A 14,798-nucleotide genomic window follows, 5' to 3' on the forward strand; every position below is an offset into this window, starting at 1 on the left:
GACATTTGAGGGTTAGAAACAGTTAGGATGGCAGCAGTCTAAAGCTTATGATGTGCACATTCAACACAGTCTTCACCTAGCTGATTCACATAGTAACACATGCATTACATTAAATATTTCATATTTAAAGTACCATTTTGTGAATATCCTTTCTAACGTAATTTTCTTCTTAACACATATTTTTTTCATCATCTGCATACATACAGAACAACATACAGTACACACAAACACAAACTTGTCAAAGTTGTAGCAATGTTTATTTTTGTGTGTATTTGACTTTGCAGTGTTGTGAATAAATGTTTTTGGTATAATACTTGCTGTCTGTTGCATATTTACTGTATTTTATGAGACTGATTTCATTCACAAGCTATCATTTTTCCCTTCTTGGGAATGATGCCACACGAGGTGATTCATTGTAAATGAACTCACATATTTAACATAATCAAAAATTATTATTAATATTCACTAATTATTTCTGATAGCCATTTTGATTTTTAGAACCAGAAGTTCCTGGCAATTGGTGACCTGTTGCGAGGTCTGGTCCCAACAGCCTCTCTGAGTTGAGAGAGAGGGTAACTGCCCAAGCAAAGGAGATTAAGTATCTTGGGGTCTTTTTAAAAAGACAGGCGGTTTAGTGCAATGTTATCAGTGATGTGGGCATTGCACTGTCTGTCGTAGTCAAGAGGGAGCTAAGGTTGAAGGCAAAGCTCTCAATTTCCCAGTCCTTCTGCGTTCTGAGCTTCACCTATGGTCATGAGCTTTGGGTAGTGACCAAAACAAAGCCATTGTGTATACAAGCAGCTGAGATGAGCTTCCTCCATAGGGTGTCTGGGCTCAGCCTTAGAGAAAGGGTTAGGAGCTCAGACATCCAGTGGAAGCTTGGAGTACAGACACTGCTCCTTCGTATTGAAAGGGGCCAAATAAAGGGAAATTTCGGTTTTATTTCAACCCGTCTCCTATCATCCTAAATTTGTTTCAAGTCACTAGTGACATAGAAATAATACTTAGCATGTTAGCCGTTAACCTAGATACAGCCATAGCATCAGACCTGTTAAAACGTAATTGAACGGGCATCCTTTCACGTACAAAGTTAGTCCACTAAACAAGCTTTTTCTCCACAAAGACCGCCTCATATTGTTAGGATAAATGTCAGAGAACATATGGAAATGCTCTAGGTTGGTGACCCTTTTTCGCCACTATTACAGTATCAGTAGGGGGTGAGCAGATCGTGTCAAATGGGAACTTCCTTGCTCCTAGGCCCTCTGCTGAGTTGGATAGGAGCCAGTCCTCCCACGGGTCAGAGGCAGAGGTAGACATTCTTAACCTTGGGCCCCAAGAGGATGATGAGTTTTCCTCAGAGGGGCAGCAGGTGCCTGTAAAGGAGCATGACCAGCAGTGCCTCTCCTTCTGTAAATTATTGGCCAGGGGCTTTGGCTCTGGGACTCGACCTGCCAGCTGGTAATGGTCCTGCCCCTTCTCGTTTCGATGATGAAACGGGACCCCCATGGATCAGGCTTGGCTGCCTTGGTGGCTCAATCAAAGTCCCTCTTGGGCAAGGCGAATTGCCCGAGTAGAAACTGCAAAGTAATGGATGGCTTGTTCGAAAAACCATGGGAATCATGGCAGTCCAGACACAGCTTGCAAACACAGGTGCCATACTGTCCCTTTACCAGCGCCATCAGGTTGGCCAGCTGGAGGATGATTGTTGTACAGATCTAATAGCCGAACTACAACGCATCTCCTCACTTCTTCCTAAGCAGGGAGAAACAGCTGGCAGTGCTATGGCAGGTTTTTGGGTGGCCAGGAGACATCTCTGGTTGTCATGGTCTATGCTGCAGGATGGGGCGTGTCTACTTAAACTGCCTGTTGAGCCATCTGCCTTATTTGGGCCTGACACATCCATGATGATTCAGCAGGGCCAGGAAGCCCATCACTGTGCTAAGGAAGTGTTGGGTGCCTTGAAGCAAGGTCAGGGCTGGCAGCGGCCTCAGCCACAGGAGCCCAAGCAACCTAAGTCTGCTTGGGATCAGGAAGATCTGCATGGTTGGATGGATGCAGCACAGTGTGGCAAGTCTAAATGGGGCAGAGGATGTGGCAGTGGCCACCCAAGCCCACGCCTCAGTTGTGACGCAACATCACCCCCAGCCGGCTTCCATCCAGCAGCCGATTCAGGGCCCCAAGGGCGAGCCGGAACATATATAAGAAACCTTTCATTCCATATGCCATACAAGCACTGAATGCAAAATGACAGCACCAGGGAAAGCAAATAATTTTAAGTGTTTTATCTGGTTTATATTGTCACCTGCTATACCATTCATCTGCTGGTATTTCTTGTCTATTTGCACAATTGTTTTGTGGTGTATGGTGGGAAGTGTCTTGTGACTTTGTTTGTCTCGTCTCGTCTCGTCGTCCTCCACTTATCCGGGTCCTGGTCACGGGGGCAGCAGCCTCAGCAAAGAAGCCCAGACAGTCCTCTCCCCAGCCACCTCCGTCAGCTCTTCCGAGGGAACCCCGAAGCATTCCCAGGCCAGCCGGGCGATGTAATCCCTCCAGCGTGTCCTGGGGCGGCCCCGAGGTCTCCTCCCGGTTGGACATGCCCGAAATACCTCCCAAGGGAGGCATCCGGGAGGCATCCTTACCAGATGCCCGAACCACCTCAACTGGCTCCTCTCGATGTGGAGGAGCAGTGACTCTACTCCGAGTCTCTCCTGGATGTCTGAGCTCCTCTCCCTATCTCTAAGGCTGAGCCATCCTGCGGAGGAAACTCATTTCGGCCGCTTGTACTCGTGATCTCGTTCTTTCGGTCACTACCCAAAGCTTGTGACCATAGGTGAGGGTTGGAACGTAGATTGACCGGTAAATTGACAGCTTCACTTTCTGGCTAAGCTCCCTTTTCACCACAACGGACCGGTTAAGCGTCCGCATCACTGCTGACGCCGCCCCAATCCGCCTGTCAATCTCCCGCTCCATCCTACCCTCACTCGTGAACAAGATCCCGAGATACTTAAACTCCTCCACCTGAGGCAGGACCTCCCCCCCGACCTGGAGTGGGCAATCCACCCTTTTCCGGCTGAGGACCATGGCCTCAGACTTGGAGGTGCTGATTCTCATCCCAGCCGCTTCACACTCGGCTGCAAACCGTCCCAGCGAGAGCTGGAGGTCACTGTTCGATGGAGCTAGGAGGACCACGTCATCCGCAAATAGCAGGGACGAGATCCTCCCATCACCGAACCTGACACCTTCCACCCCTCGGCTGCGCCTAGAAATTCTGTCCATGAAAGTTATGAACAGAACCGGTGACAAAGGGCAGCCCTGGCGGAGTCCAACCCTCACCGGGAACAGGTCTGACTTACTGCCAGCCACGCGAACCAGACTCGTGCTCCTTCGGTACAGGGACTGGATGGCCCTTAGCAGAGGGCAACCAACCCCATACTCCTGGAGCACCCCCCACAGGATGCCCCTGGGGACACGGTCATAAGCCTTCCCCAAATCCACAAAACACATGTGGACTGGTTGGGCGAACTCCCATGCCCCCTCCAGCACCCCGGCGAGGGTAAAGAGCTGGTCCACGGTTCCGCATCCGGGACGAAAACCACATTGCTCCTCCTAAATCCGAGGTTCAACTATCGACCGGACCCTCTTCTCCAGCACCCTGGCGTAGACCTTACTGGGTAGGCTGAGGAGTGTGATCCCCCTGTAGTTGGAACACACCCTCTGGTCCCCTTTCTTGAAGATGGGGACCACCACCCCGGTCTGCCACTCCAGAGGCACTGCCCCTGATGTCCACGCAATGTTGCAGAGGCGTGTCCCCCTGGCTCTGTTTCCTCACTGGAATACATGTTGGTGGGATTGAGGAGCTCCTCAAAGTATTCCTTCCACTGCCCGACAATGTCCCCAGTTGACGTCAGCAGCTCCCCGCCCCCACTGTAAACAGTGTGAGCAAGTTGCCGCCTCCCCCCCCGAGGCGCCGGACGGTTTGCCAGAACCTCTTTGGAGCCAATCGATAGTCTTTCTCCATGGCCTCACCGAACTCCTCCCACGCCCGAGTTTTTGCCTTCGCGACTGCCGCTGCTGCGCTCCGCTTGGCTCGCCGGTACCCGTCAGCTGCTTCTGGAGACCCACAGACCAACCATGCCCTGTAGGCCTCCTTCTTCAGACTGACGGCTCCCCTCACCTCTGGTGTCCACCAGCAGGTTCGGGGGTTACTGCTGCGACTGGCCCCAGTGGCCTTGCAGCCATAGCTCGCAACAGCTGCCTTGACAATGGCAGCGGAACAAGGCCCATTCAGACTCATTGTCCCCCTCCGCCCTCGGGACGCGGTTGAAGCTCTCCCGGAGGTGGGAGTTGAAGATCATCTTGACAGGTTCTTCCGCCAGGCATTCCCAGCAGACCCTCACTGCTCGTTTGGGCCTGCCAGGTCTGTGCGGCGTCCTCCCCTGCCACCTGATCCAACTCACCACCAGGTGGTGATCAGTTGACAGGTCTGCTCCTCTCTTCACCCGAGTGTCCAGAACATATGGTCGAAGGTCAAATGACACGACTACAAAGTCAATCATTGACCTGCGACCTAGGCTGTCCTGGTGCCACGTGCACCGATGGACATCCTCATGCTTGAACATGGTGTTAGTTATGGCCAAACTGCGACCCGCACAGAAGTCCAATCACGCCCCTCCAGATCCTGCTGTCATTGCCCACGTGAGCGTTGAAGTCCCCCAGCAGAACAACGGAGTCCCCGGTCGGGGCACTGTCCAGCACCCGTCCCAGGGACTCCAAAAAGGGCGGGTACTCTGAACTTCTGTTCGACGCATAAGCGCAGACAACAGTCAGGACCCGTTCCCCGACCCGAAGGCGCAGGGACGCAACCCTTTCGTCTACTGGGGTGAACCCCAACGTACAGGCAGAGAGTCTGGGGGCTATCAGAAAGCCCACCCCGGCCCTCCGCCTCTCACCCGGAGCAACTCCAGCAAAGGAGAGAGTCCAACCCCTCTCAAGGACTTGGGTTCCAGATCCGGAACTATGTGTTGAGGTGAGGCTGACTATATCTAGCCGGTAGCGCTCAACCTCTTCCATAAGCTCCGGCTCCTTCACATTCCATGTCCCAAGAGCCAACTTCCGTAGCCGAGGATCGGACCGCCAAGGCCCCCGCCTTGGTCTGCTGCCCGATCCACACTGCACCAAACCCTTCTGGATCCCTCTGCGGGTGGTGGGCCTGCAGGGGGACGAGCCCATGTAGCCGGTTCAGGCTGGGCCCAACCGGACCCCATGGGCGAAGGCCCGGCCACCAGACGCTCGCCCACGAGCCCCAGCCCCAGCCCCAGGCCTGGATCCAGGGCGGGGCCCCGGTAACCCTCCGGGCCGGGTACACCAACTCTTGTTATCTTCCATCATGAAGGGTCTTCTGAAAAAAGAAACTTTGTTAGTAATGTAACTTAATGTTGGAGGAGCCAAAGACAATTTTCCACTAAAGTGGACAATAAAGTTAATCTAATCTAATCTAATCTTCCCTTGCCTTCAGGCGACAGGGGAGGCTCTGGGGGCAGACCCCTGGGTTGTTTCAACAATGACCCAGGGGTATTGTAAACAGTTCCGAAGCACTCCTGTTTTTCTGAGGGTGGCTGCATTTTCCATCATGGCAGACCATCAGCACAGGAAGGTTTTGTGCTGGTCGGCCATCAGGGAAGAGAAAAGAGAATATCTGCAGACAGGGTTTTATTCACGCTATTTTTTTGTTCCGAAGCGGGATGGGACACTCAGGCCTGTCTTAGATTTCGGGGGGCTGACCAAGTTCCTCAGACCCTTGAAGTGCAAAATGTTGACTGTGCCCAGGGTTCAGCAGGCCGTCTGGATAGGAGACTGATTTGGAACCGTCAACCTCAAGGATGCCTTCCAATCTGGGAGGAACACAGGAGGTTTCTCAGGTTTGCCTTTGAGGGAAAAAACTTTGAGTTCTGTGTCCTCCCTTTTGGCATCTCACTGGCACCCCACACCTTCATGGATGCAGTCTTGGGGGCTCTGTGGTGCTAGGGTCTCAAGATACTGAATTATTTGGACAACTGGCTAATATGTGCACCGACAGAGGAGCAGTGTCTGCACAGGCAACCCAGTTTCTAGGCATGTGGCTGGATGCCAGACCTGGGTTGGTGACGTTTTCACAGGAGAGGCAATTTTCAATCAGGACCTGCCTCTCTCATTTTCAGCTTTCCAGCTGGTGCTGTGTCGCTGCCTCTTGTGTCTTATGGTAGCCTCAGTGCAGGTGGTGCCATTGGCTCTTCTACACATGCGTCCAGTCCAGAAGCATCTCTTCATTTTTGAGCTCTGTCTGCAAAGACAACTGCAGGCAGCGGTGCACGTCACCGCACAGCTTTGTACAGACCTCAGGTGGTGGCAGAACACAGCCAACATTTGAGAATGCTTTGTTTGGTACTGAGTCGCCAGGTGATCTGTATGGATGCACACTCCACAAGGGCAGGGGCACCAGTGGGGTCTGGTGTGCCCGCTGGAGGGCCAGCATATCAATGCTCTAGCACTGTGAGATATTCACCTGGCCCTCCAGCATTTTTTGCTGAGTCTGCAAGGTTGTCACTTGCTAGTAAGAACCAATAGCACAGTGGCAGCAGCATATGTCAACAGGCAAGGGGGCTTGGGCTCCTCAAACCTTTGCAGAAAAGCACACAGGCTGTGGACCTCAGCATGGACACGGTTCATGTCCTTCAGGGCCATGCACGAATTGGTGAACCAGGGGGTGATCCTACTCTCCATGGGAGGCCCAAGTCCAGGGGACTGGGGGCTGCACCAGGAGGTGGTCGGAGAGATCTGGCACCGCTCCAGCAGAACAGTGGCTGACCTGTTCACAACTTGGGACAATGCCCATTGCCCACTGTTCTTTTCTATGGGGTGGGACACTCTCCCCCTGGGCATTGATGCCACGGTGCACCAGTGGCCTCAAGGCCTGCTGTATGCACTTTTCCCAGTCACTCTTCTCCCGAATCTGCTGCAAAGAGTTCAGGGGGAGGAAGTGCAGCTGATCCTGGTGGCCCCAACCTGGCCCAACATTACATGGTCTCTCCTGGCCGGCAGGGCCTTCTTAGTCAGGCACAGGGGGCCCTGCTCCATCTTTTCCGCAGGCCATCAAGCTTTGGGCCTGGCCTCTGAGAGGGTACCATCTGAGAGCTGCATACTCTTACCGCTGGGAGCTCTTTACATCATGGTGCACAACTAATTGGATCAATGCAGTGAAGTGCAGCCCCAGAGGTGTTCCAGTACCTGCAGGGGCTGCTCAAGGCAGGAAGATCACCTTCGACCCTGAGAGGTATGGTGGCAGCTATCAAGGCTGCTTGTACAGGAGATAATTGCCTTGCAGATGATTCATTGATTTCCACCTGTCAGAGTTGACATGAGAGCAGAAAGAAAAAGAGAGATGACTTCAGTGTTTTGTCCTTGGCAGCGTTAGTTAGTGGAGTTGCAACCCTACAGCCCCCCCCCAAGGAGGGTGGTGGGGTCAAGAAGACTCAAATTTCTGTCCTGTTAGAGCCCTGAAGGTCTATGTGGGGTGCACCGCAGTGTTTAGAAAGACAGACCAACTCTTTGTCTGCTTTAAGGCCCAGTGCCAGGCCACCTGGTGTTGAAGGCTAGGCTGTCTCAGTGGGTTGTGGAGACAATGCAGCATCTCATTCGAATGCTGGGGGTGGGCCTGTGGACCTGCATCTGCCCTGTTTCCTGGGGCCCCTTGTTCCCCCCTTGGTTCTCTGAGTGAGCCTCAAGGCCGCTGGTATCCGTTCCAATTAATGTCAGTCAGTTGGTGCATGCGCATGCATGCGGGCCACGTAAAGTGGTGTGTCTTAAAGATTATTAATTTTCCATGTTGATTACCCCAGGTGGGGTTAATTCCCATAGTTATGATATAACTACTGGGGAGATAATCTCCTACAGCAGAGTACCAAGGTTACAATGTAACCGAACGTTATATTTGCGCCCATGTGTTTCATCATATTGTTTAAGCCAGAGAGCACAAACAAACATTTATCAATTAAAATTCAATCCTAAGACACCCAAGGTCTGGAAACAAAAAGGTTAAATTCAGCATTTTGGTTTCTTTTGTGGTGAGTTAGCATGTTATTTTACAAATATTTTTTATGTGCTGATAAATTAGATTAAATTAAATTAAAATATTAAAGACAAAAATCCTAACATACACATGTAGCGCTGAGTTCTTTCTGAAAATAATTCTAATTATAATATAATATAAAAATTAATACCATTATTGCTGAATCCATAATATTTCTGTATCTGCCTTATTTAAGACCACATTAAAAAAGTGTAGAACAATCTTAGGAAGACATCTTGTGTTCACAATTACTTTGCAAGAGGAGTAAAGAGACATGGATAATGAGTACAGATTACTGTATTTTGTACATACAGCCCATAGAAAAGACTCGGATAAGAGCAAATTAATGACCATCGGGTAAGATCCAGAGGTGGGAGTAAGTCACACATGTGCAAGTCATAAGTAAGCCCCAAGTCACCGTGGTGAAAATCAAGCTTGTAAGTCAAGTTGAGTCCTTGCCATAAGTCGAACGAATCAAGTCATTGGTGGGGCCAAACAAGTCACAGTCAAGTCATACTCACAAATTCATCAAGATAATATGAGATAAATTGCACCCAGTGGTCTAATGTAACTCAATACATTTACTCAGGTACTGCCAGAACAAATCTGAGTCTGTTCTCCTCATGACAGATTTAGTAACTAGTTACTTTTAAAATTAAGATTTTCCACTCAAAACAAATGAAAATGTACAAATACAGTTGCAACTATAAGTCAGTTATTGAAAAAAATAATTTGCCACTCTTAATGTGGCAATTTTTTTTAATCAAAAAAAAAAATCATGGTTCCAGATTCACAAATGTGAGGATTTTTTTTTTTTGCTGTTTTGATTTTTTATTAGAATTAGAATTGGAATTTTTACAAACCAATAGATTAATGGTAAATAATCAGCAGATTAACCCATAATAAAAATAAAATACCAGCACGGAGCTGCTTCCTGTTGTGAGAGAGCAGGCGATATAATAACCCACTGTTAAAATCCCCAAATGCAAACTGAGCAGGAACGGGAGGCCGAAAAAGTCACTGGAGAAACTGTCATGACACACGGATGCGCACAACAAGCGCACATACATACACTCACAGTGAACTTATGTTCAGTCAGCAGGCAGGAACAGTCGTTACACACTGTGGCAGTATCAAAACATTTATAAATTCATAAATTCATTCATTCATTCATAAATTTGCAACTTCACTTTGACTCGAGTCAAGTCATGTGACATGAGTCCCCCACCTCTGGTAAGAGCATCCTCTCTCTGCTGTATTGTAAACTGACGTAAAGTAGGATGAGGGAATTATTTGTCTGAAAATCTATATAAACTAATGTCAACACACACAGTATGATCACATGCAGAGAGTTGAGGGATGGAGATCTCAGCTCTCTTTATTGGCCTGATGCTGTCTCTTGGTCTGTGTGAGCTGAACTCAGCTCTTGCTTTGAATGGTTCTGGGTATCGTATGAAACAAAAGGTTGGGTTTAAAGAGGTTAGGACTGGGGCTGGGTTCAACACTGAGGCTTCATCTGTGAAGTGTAAGCTTCAGGGTACTACTCGTCTACCTGCCTTCTCAGCGGATGGTGACTACGTTATTGGGGGTGTTTTCTCCATGCATGCCTACATGCATTCAGTGAAGCACAACTACACCACCATGCCTGAGCCACTAAGGTGCACAGGAAGGTGAGTAAGAGGGAGAAGCGGAGGACAAGAGTATGTTAGACTGTGGAGATGAAAATGTTTTGCATGATGACTTGAAAATTGTGCCACAAATCTTTTGTATTGAAAATGCTAAAGCAAAGAATTTATATGCTTTCACAATTCTATATTTTCTGTAAGAACTTCAGGTATTATATTCACAAAAATAGGAAAGATTAGGAGATTATATGAACAAAAAAACTTTTTTGTGTTTATTCTCTGAATGTTTTGGTGTGTTTAACTGAAATATTAACAAGGTAATAATTAATATGAATGAATGAATGAATGAATGAATGAATGAATGAATACATGAGACTATAGACTATTGGTAATCCATACTTTACAATTCATGTGGAGTTTTGACTGATATCTGTCCTTGTGTTTTAATCTTTGTTGTTCAGGCAACTCTTTAATGTAGGTCTGTATTGTTTTAAAGAGGCACATGCAGCAATCAGTTATTACCCAAAACAATGACTTACAGTTCTCCTATATTATGTATTTCTGTTAAAACTGTGAAATGTCCTTTTCATATTTAAGTTTGAACAATGACAAGAGTGTTTGTGCAGCATCATCTCCAGTGAACTGCGCTCCTCACGTGCAATGATTTTTGCCATCGAGGAGATTAACAACAGCACAGAGCTGCTTCCTGGCATCAAGCTCGGTTATCAGATCTATGACACGTGCGCCTCAGTGCCTGTGGCTGTGCATGTGGCATTCCAGGTTTCAAGCAGCCTGGACACAGTGTTTTACACCCGTGACAATTGCTCACACTCTGGTATGGTGATGGGTGTCGTTGGTGAGTCTGGGTCCACGCCATCCATCAGCATCTCCCGCATCATTGGGTCCTTTAACATTGCTCAAGTAAATATTCTGAGTTCTGGAAAATTGTGTGTTAAATACACAGTACTGATTTTTTTATGTCCTGTTAAATAATTACGCTGTTTTCATTTAGGTGAGCCACTTTGCCACTTGTGCATGTCTGTCAGATAAGCAGCAGTACCCAACTTTCTTCAGAACAATCCCTAGTGACCAGTTTCAGGCTGACGCTCTGGCCAAGTTGGTAAAACACTTTGGCTGGACTTGGATAGGTGCTGTCAGGTCAGATTCAGACTATGGCAATAATGGCATGGCGTCTTTCCTGGACGCAGCACACAAAGAGGGAATCTGTGTGGAATACTCTGAATCTTTCTATCGGACCCACCCACGCAGCAGGATCCAGAGAGTGGCTGATGTTATCCGCAGGTTTCTACATCACTGATTTTGCTTTTGTTCCTGGTGGTGACACTGGCCTACTACACACAACACCATATAAAATGTTATTTTCAGTATATGATGGAGGATTGTTTTATTAGTTTCAAATTGACCATTTATCATTTTCCAGGTTATTTCTGACATACGTATTACTGATATTGTTACAAACATACAGTCAGTGGGACCAAATATTAAAGCAACTCTCATGTCTGTATTCATGTTGAAAAAAATATGATAATGCATTATTATGTCTCTCCAGGTCGACAGCTATGGTTGTTGTGGCATTTACAGCCCCTGGAGACCTGAAGATTCTGCTGGAGGAGCTGTCACTCAAGCCTTCTCCACCTCGCCAGTGGATAGGCAGTGAGGCCTGGGTAACCGACCAAGACATGCTGAGGTTCAGCTTCTGTGCTGGAGCCATTGGATTTGCCATTGAGAAATCTGTCATCCCAGGTCTGAGAGACTTCCTGCTGGATCTCTCTCCCTCTAAAGTTGCTGCCTCTCCGGTGCTTACTGAGTTCTGGGAGGATACATTCAACTGCAGGCTGAGAAAAAGTGAGGAAATTGTGTACAGACAGTTTCTATGCCACGATGCTCAGTAAAGATACAAACTTGTACTTTACTTTACTAAGAATGATTCATTTTAAATGCATTAAAACAGGTGAACATTTATAAATGTCACTTATTGTCTAATGGCTTGTGGTTGTAAGCTCAAGATGGAATACATGAAGGTAAAAAACCCCATAAGGGCTGACAAAACTCAAGTTCCAATGATTAAAAAGAAAAAAAGAAAAGAAAAATTAGAAATTGAGATGTGTGCAAAATAATCCATTGACATGTACTGTGAAATAAGCATGTTTTATGCAATATTGACACATAAAATTAGATATAACCCAAGTTTGTCAGGTCAAAAAAAAAAAAAAACATAAGAAGGAATGATAATATAATTTTCAAAGATTTTCAAAGACAATCTGTCTGTGTTCTTTCAGGTGCAGCCACAGATAAAAGTGTATGTGATGGAACTGAAGACATACAGATGATCCAGACCCCGTACACTGACACATCTCAGCTCCGAATCACTAACATGGTGTACAAGGCTGTTTATGCAATAGCTCATGCCATTCATAATGCAGTGTGTCAGGAAACTAATTTTACAACTCAGTGTGACAAATTCACCAAGACAGAGCCCAAAGAGGTCAGTCAAAACAAGACAAATAAGTGATCACCCAAATGTTATTGTTCAACTATAATGTACCTTTTATCAAGTAAATTTAATTTAATTTGACTTAATAGTATTCGATTTCTTATTTCTTTACTTCATCCTCACAGGTTCTCACGCAGCTGAAGAAAGTCAGTTTTTCTCAAAATGGTTATGATGTATCATTTGATGCCAACGGGGATCCTGTGGCCAAATACGAGCTGGTTAACTGGCAAAAAAGTGAGAGTGGCAGCATTGAGTTGGTGACAGTAGGACACTATGATGCATCACTGCCAGCGGGCCAGGAGTTCAGTATCAACAGGAAGCTCACCTGGGTGGAAGGTGGCACACAAGTAAGGAGTCCAAATGTAATGAATTAACGTATCAACATATTCACATTTGATGATCTTAAAGGGTATATTTCTTTGTTTCCTGTTCCTCCTGTCCATTCTGACTATGAGGAGATCCCTACCAAAGTCATAGTGTTTCTGTCATGAAATTCCCTCTTTTTGTTTTCCAAATAAGTGTTCACAATAAGGCGATAAGTGTTAAAAAGATTAACCTTGAAAAATAACCACAGTCAGTACAAACAAGAGAAATGGTCACAGTAATCACACACATTTTCAGTACACATATTGGTATGTGAGTACTTTATTTAACAGACATAAAAATGTTTAACCTATCCTTTAATCCTCTGAGCTTTGTAGCACACCTGATTATTTGTGGGTCTATTTTTATCTATGTGTCAGGTGCCTGTGTCAGTGTGCACTGACAGCTGTCCTCCAGGAACTCGTAAAGTGCTGCAGAAAGGAAAACCCATCTGCTGTTACGATTGTAAACCCTGTCCTGAAGGAGAGATAAGCAATGTTACAGGTATGCTTTATTTTCTGATGCATATCCACTGTACAACATCAAATACATTGTATGACACTGCTTAAAGGGATAGTGGACCCAAAAATGAAAATTCAGCCATTATCTACTCACCCATATGCCGAAGGAGGCCCTGGTGAAGTTTTAGAGTCCTCATATCCCTTGCGGAGATCGGCGGGGGGAGCGGCCATCACACCTAGTGGCAGACGGCGCCCCAGACTAACGTCCAAGAACACAAAATTTAATCCACAAAGTATCTCCATACTGCTCATCCGTAGTGATCCAAGTGTGCTGCAGCCCCGACATAAAAAGTTGTTTCGAAAAACGTCATCAACTCTGTTTTTAGCCTCACTGTAGCCTGTAGCCCTGACTGCTTCTCTGTGCTCCGCGCTCACGCGTGCGCGCGACCAGCGAAAGCATGAGCTTTGCTCACCCGTGTTTACATCACGTGACACGTGCACCGCATGGGGAGACAACAGTAACCACAGTAGCTAAAAGATATGGGTGAGTAGATAATGGCTGAATTTTCATTTTTGGGTGCACTCTCCCTTTAAAAGCTCATTTTCATTTATTGTTTTTCAGATTCCCCTGATTGTTTCCCTTGCCCCAAGGAGTTCTGGCCTAATGCAGTGAGAGACACTTGTCTCCCCAAGCCTGTAGAGTTTCTTTCCTTCAGCGAGGTCCTAGGAATCATCCTGGCTGCATTCTCAGTTGGTGGCGCCTGTCTTACCGTTATAACAACAGCTGTATTCTATCATCACAGGAAATCCCCCATTGTCAGGGCCAACAACTCTGAGCTGAGCTTCCTGCTGCTCTTCTCTCTGACTCTATGTTTCTTATGTCCATTAACCTTCATTGGACCACCCTCTGAGTGGTCCTGCATGCTGCGCCACACAGCATTTGGGATCACCTTTGTCCTCTGTATGTCTTGTGTTCTTGGAAAAACAATTGTAGTGTTAATGGCCTTCAAAGCTACACTCCCAGGCAGTAATGTGATGAAATGGTTTGGTCCTCCACAGCAAAGAATGACTGTGGTATTCTTCACATTCATTCAAGTTTTAATATGTACAATATGGTTGGTTCTTAGTCCCCCTTTTCCAATGAAAAACCTCACCACATATAAGAAGAGAATTATTCTGGAGTGTGCATTAGGCTCAGCTATAGGGTTCTGGGCTGTGCTTGGATACATAGGCCTACTGGCTGTCTTTTGCTTTGTGTTAGCTGTCCTAGCCCGGAAACTACCTGATAATTTCAATGAAGCTAAGCTTATCACCTTCAGCATGTTGATATTCTGTGCAGTCTGGATCACCTTTATCCCAGCATATGTCAGCTCTCCTGGGAAATTTACTGTGGCTGTGGAGATATTTGCTATTCTGGCCTCCAGTTTTGGACTAATACTGTGTATATTTGCTCCAAAGTGTTTCATCATATTGTTTAAGCCAGAAAAGAACACCAAGAAACATTTGATGAAAAACAATCAGTCATAAGACATTTGGAAACAGTTAAGATTGCAACAGCATAAAGCTCATGATGTGCACATTATATACAGTCTTCATCCAGTTGATTTACATAATAACACATGCTTAACATTAAATATTTCGTAATTTTATTACAATTTTTTGCAATATCCTTTCTAAAGTTATTGTCTTCTTGACAAATATTTTTTTTTTATCGTCTGCATACAAAACAA

General features: G+C 46.6%; 1 protein-coding gene across 1 annotated transcript; it reads left to right on the forward strand.

The window, feature by feature from the left end:
• The first annotated feature begins 9,700 nt into the window (after positions 1-9,700).
• On the forward strand, positions 9,701-14,595 carry LOC117259886 (extracellular calcium-sensing receptor-like). The gene is made up of 8 exons (XM_078166791.1): positions 9,701-9,774; positions 10,356-10,650; positions 10,742-11,031; positions 11,300-11,595; positions 12,030-12,235; positions 12,370-12,591; positions 12,988-13,111; positions 13,691-14,595. Exons 1-8 carry the CDS (start codon positions 9,704-9,706, stop codon positions 14,593-14,595), a joined length of 2,409 nt encoding a protein of 802 aa, XP_078022917.1. The 5' UTR covers positions 9,701-9,703.
• Positions 14,596-14,798: the final 203 nt, after the last annotated feature.

The sequence above is a fragment of the Epinephelus lanceolatus genome, chromosome 4, assembly GCF_041903045.1.
Source record: "Epinephelus lanceolatus isolate andai-2023 chromosome 4, ASM4190304v1, whole genome shotgun sequence".
Taxonomy (NCBI): domain Eukaryota; kingdom Metazoa; phylum Chordata; class Actinopteri; order Perciformes; family Serranidae; genus Epinephelus; species Epinephelus lanceolatus.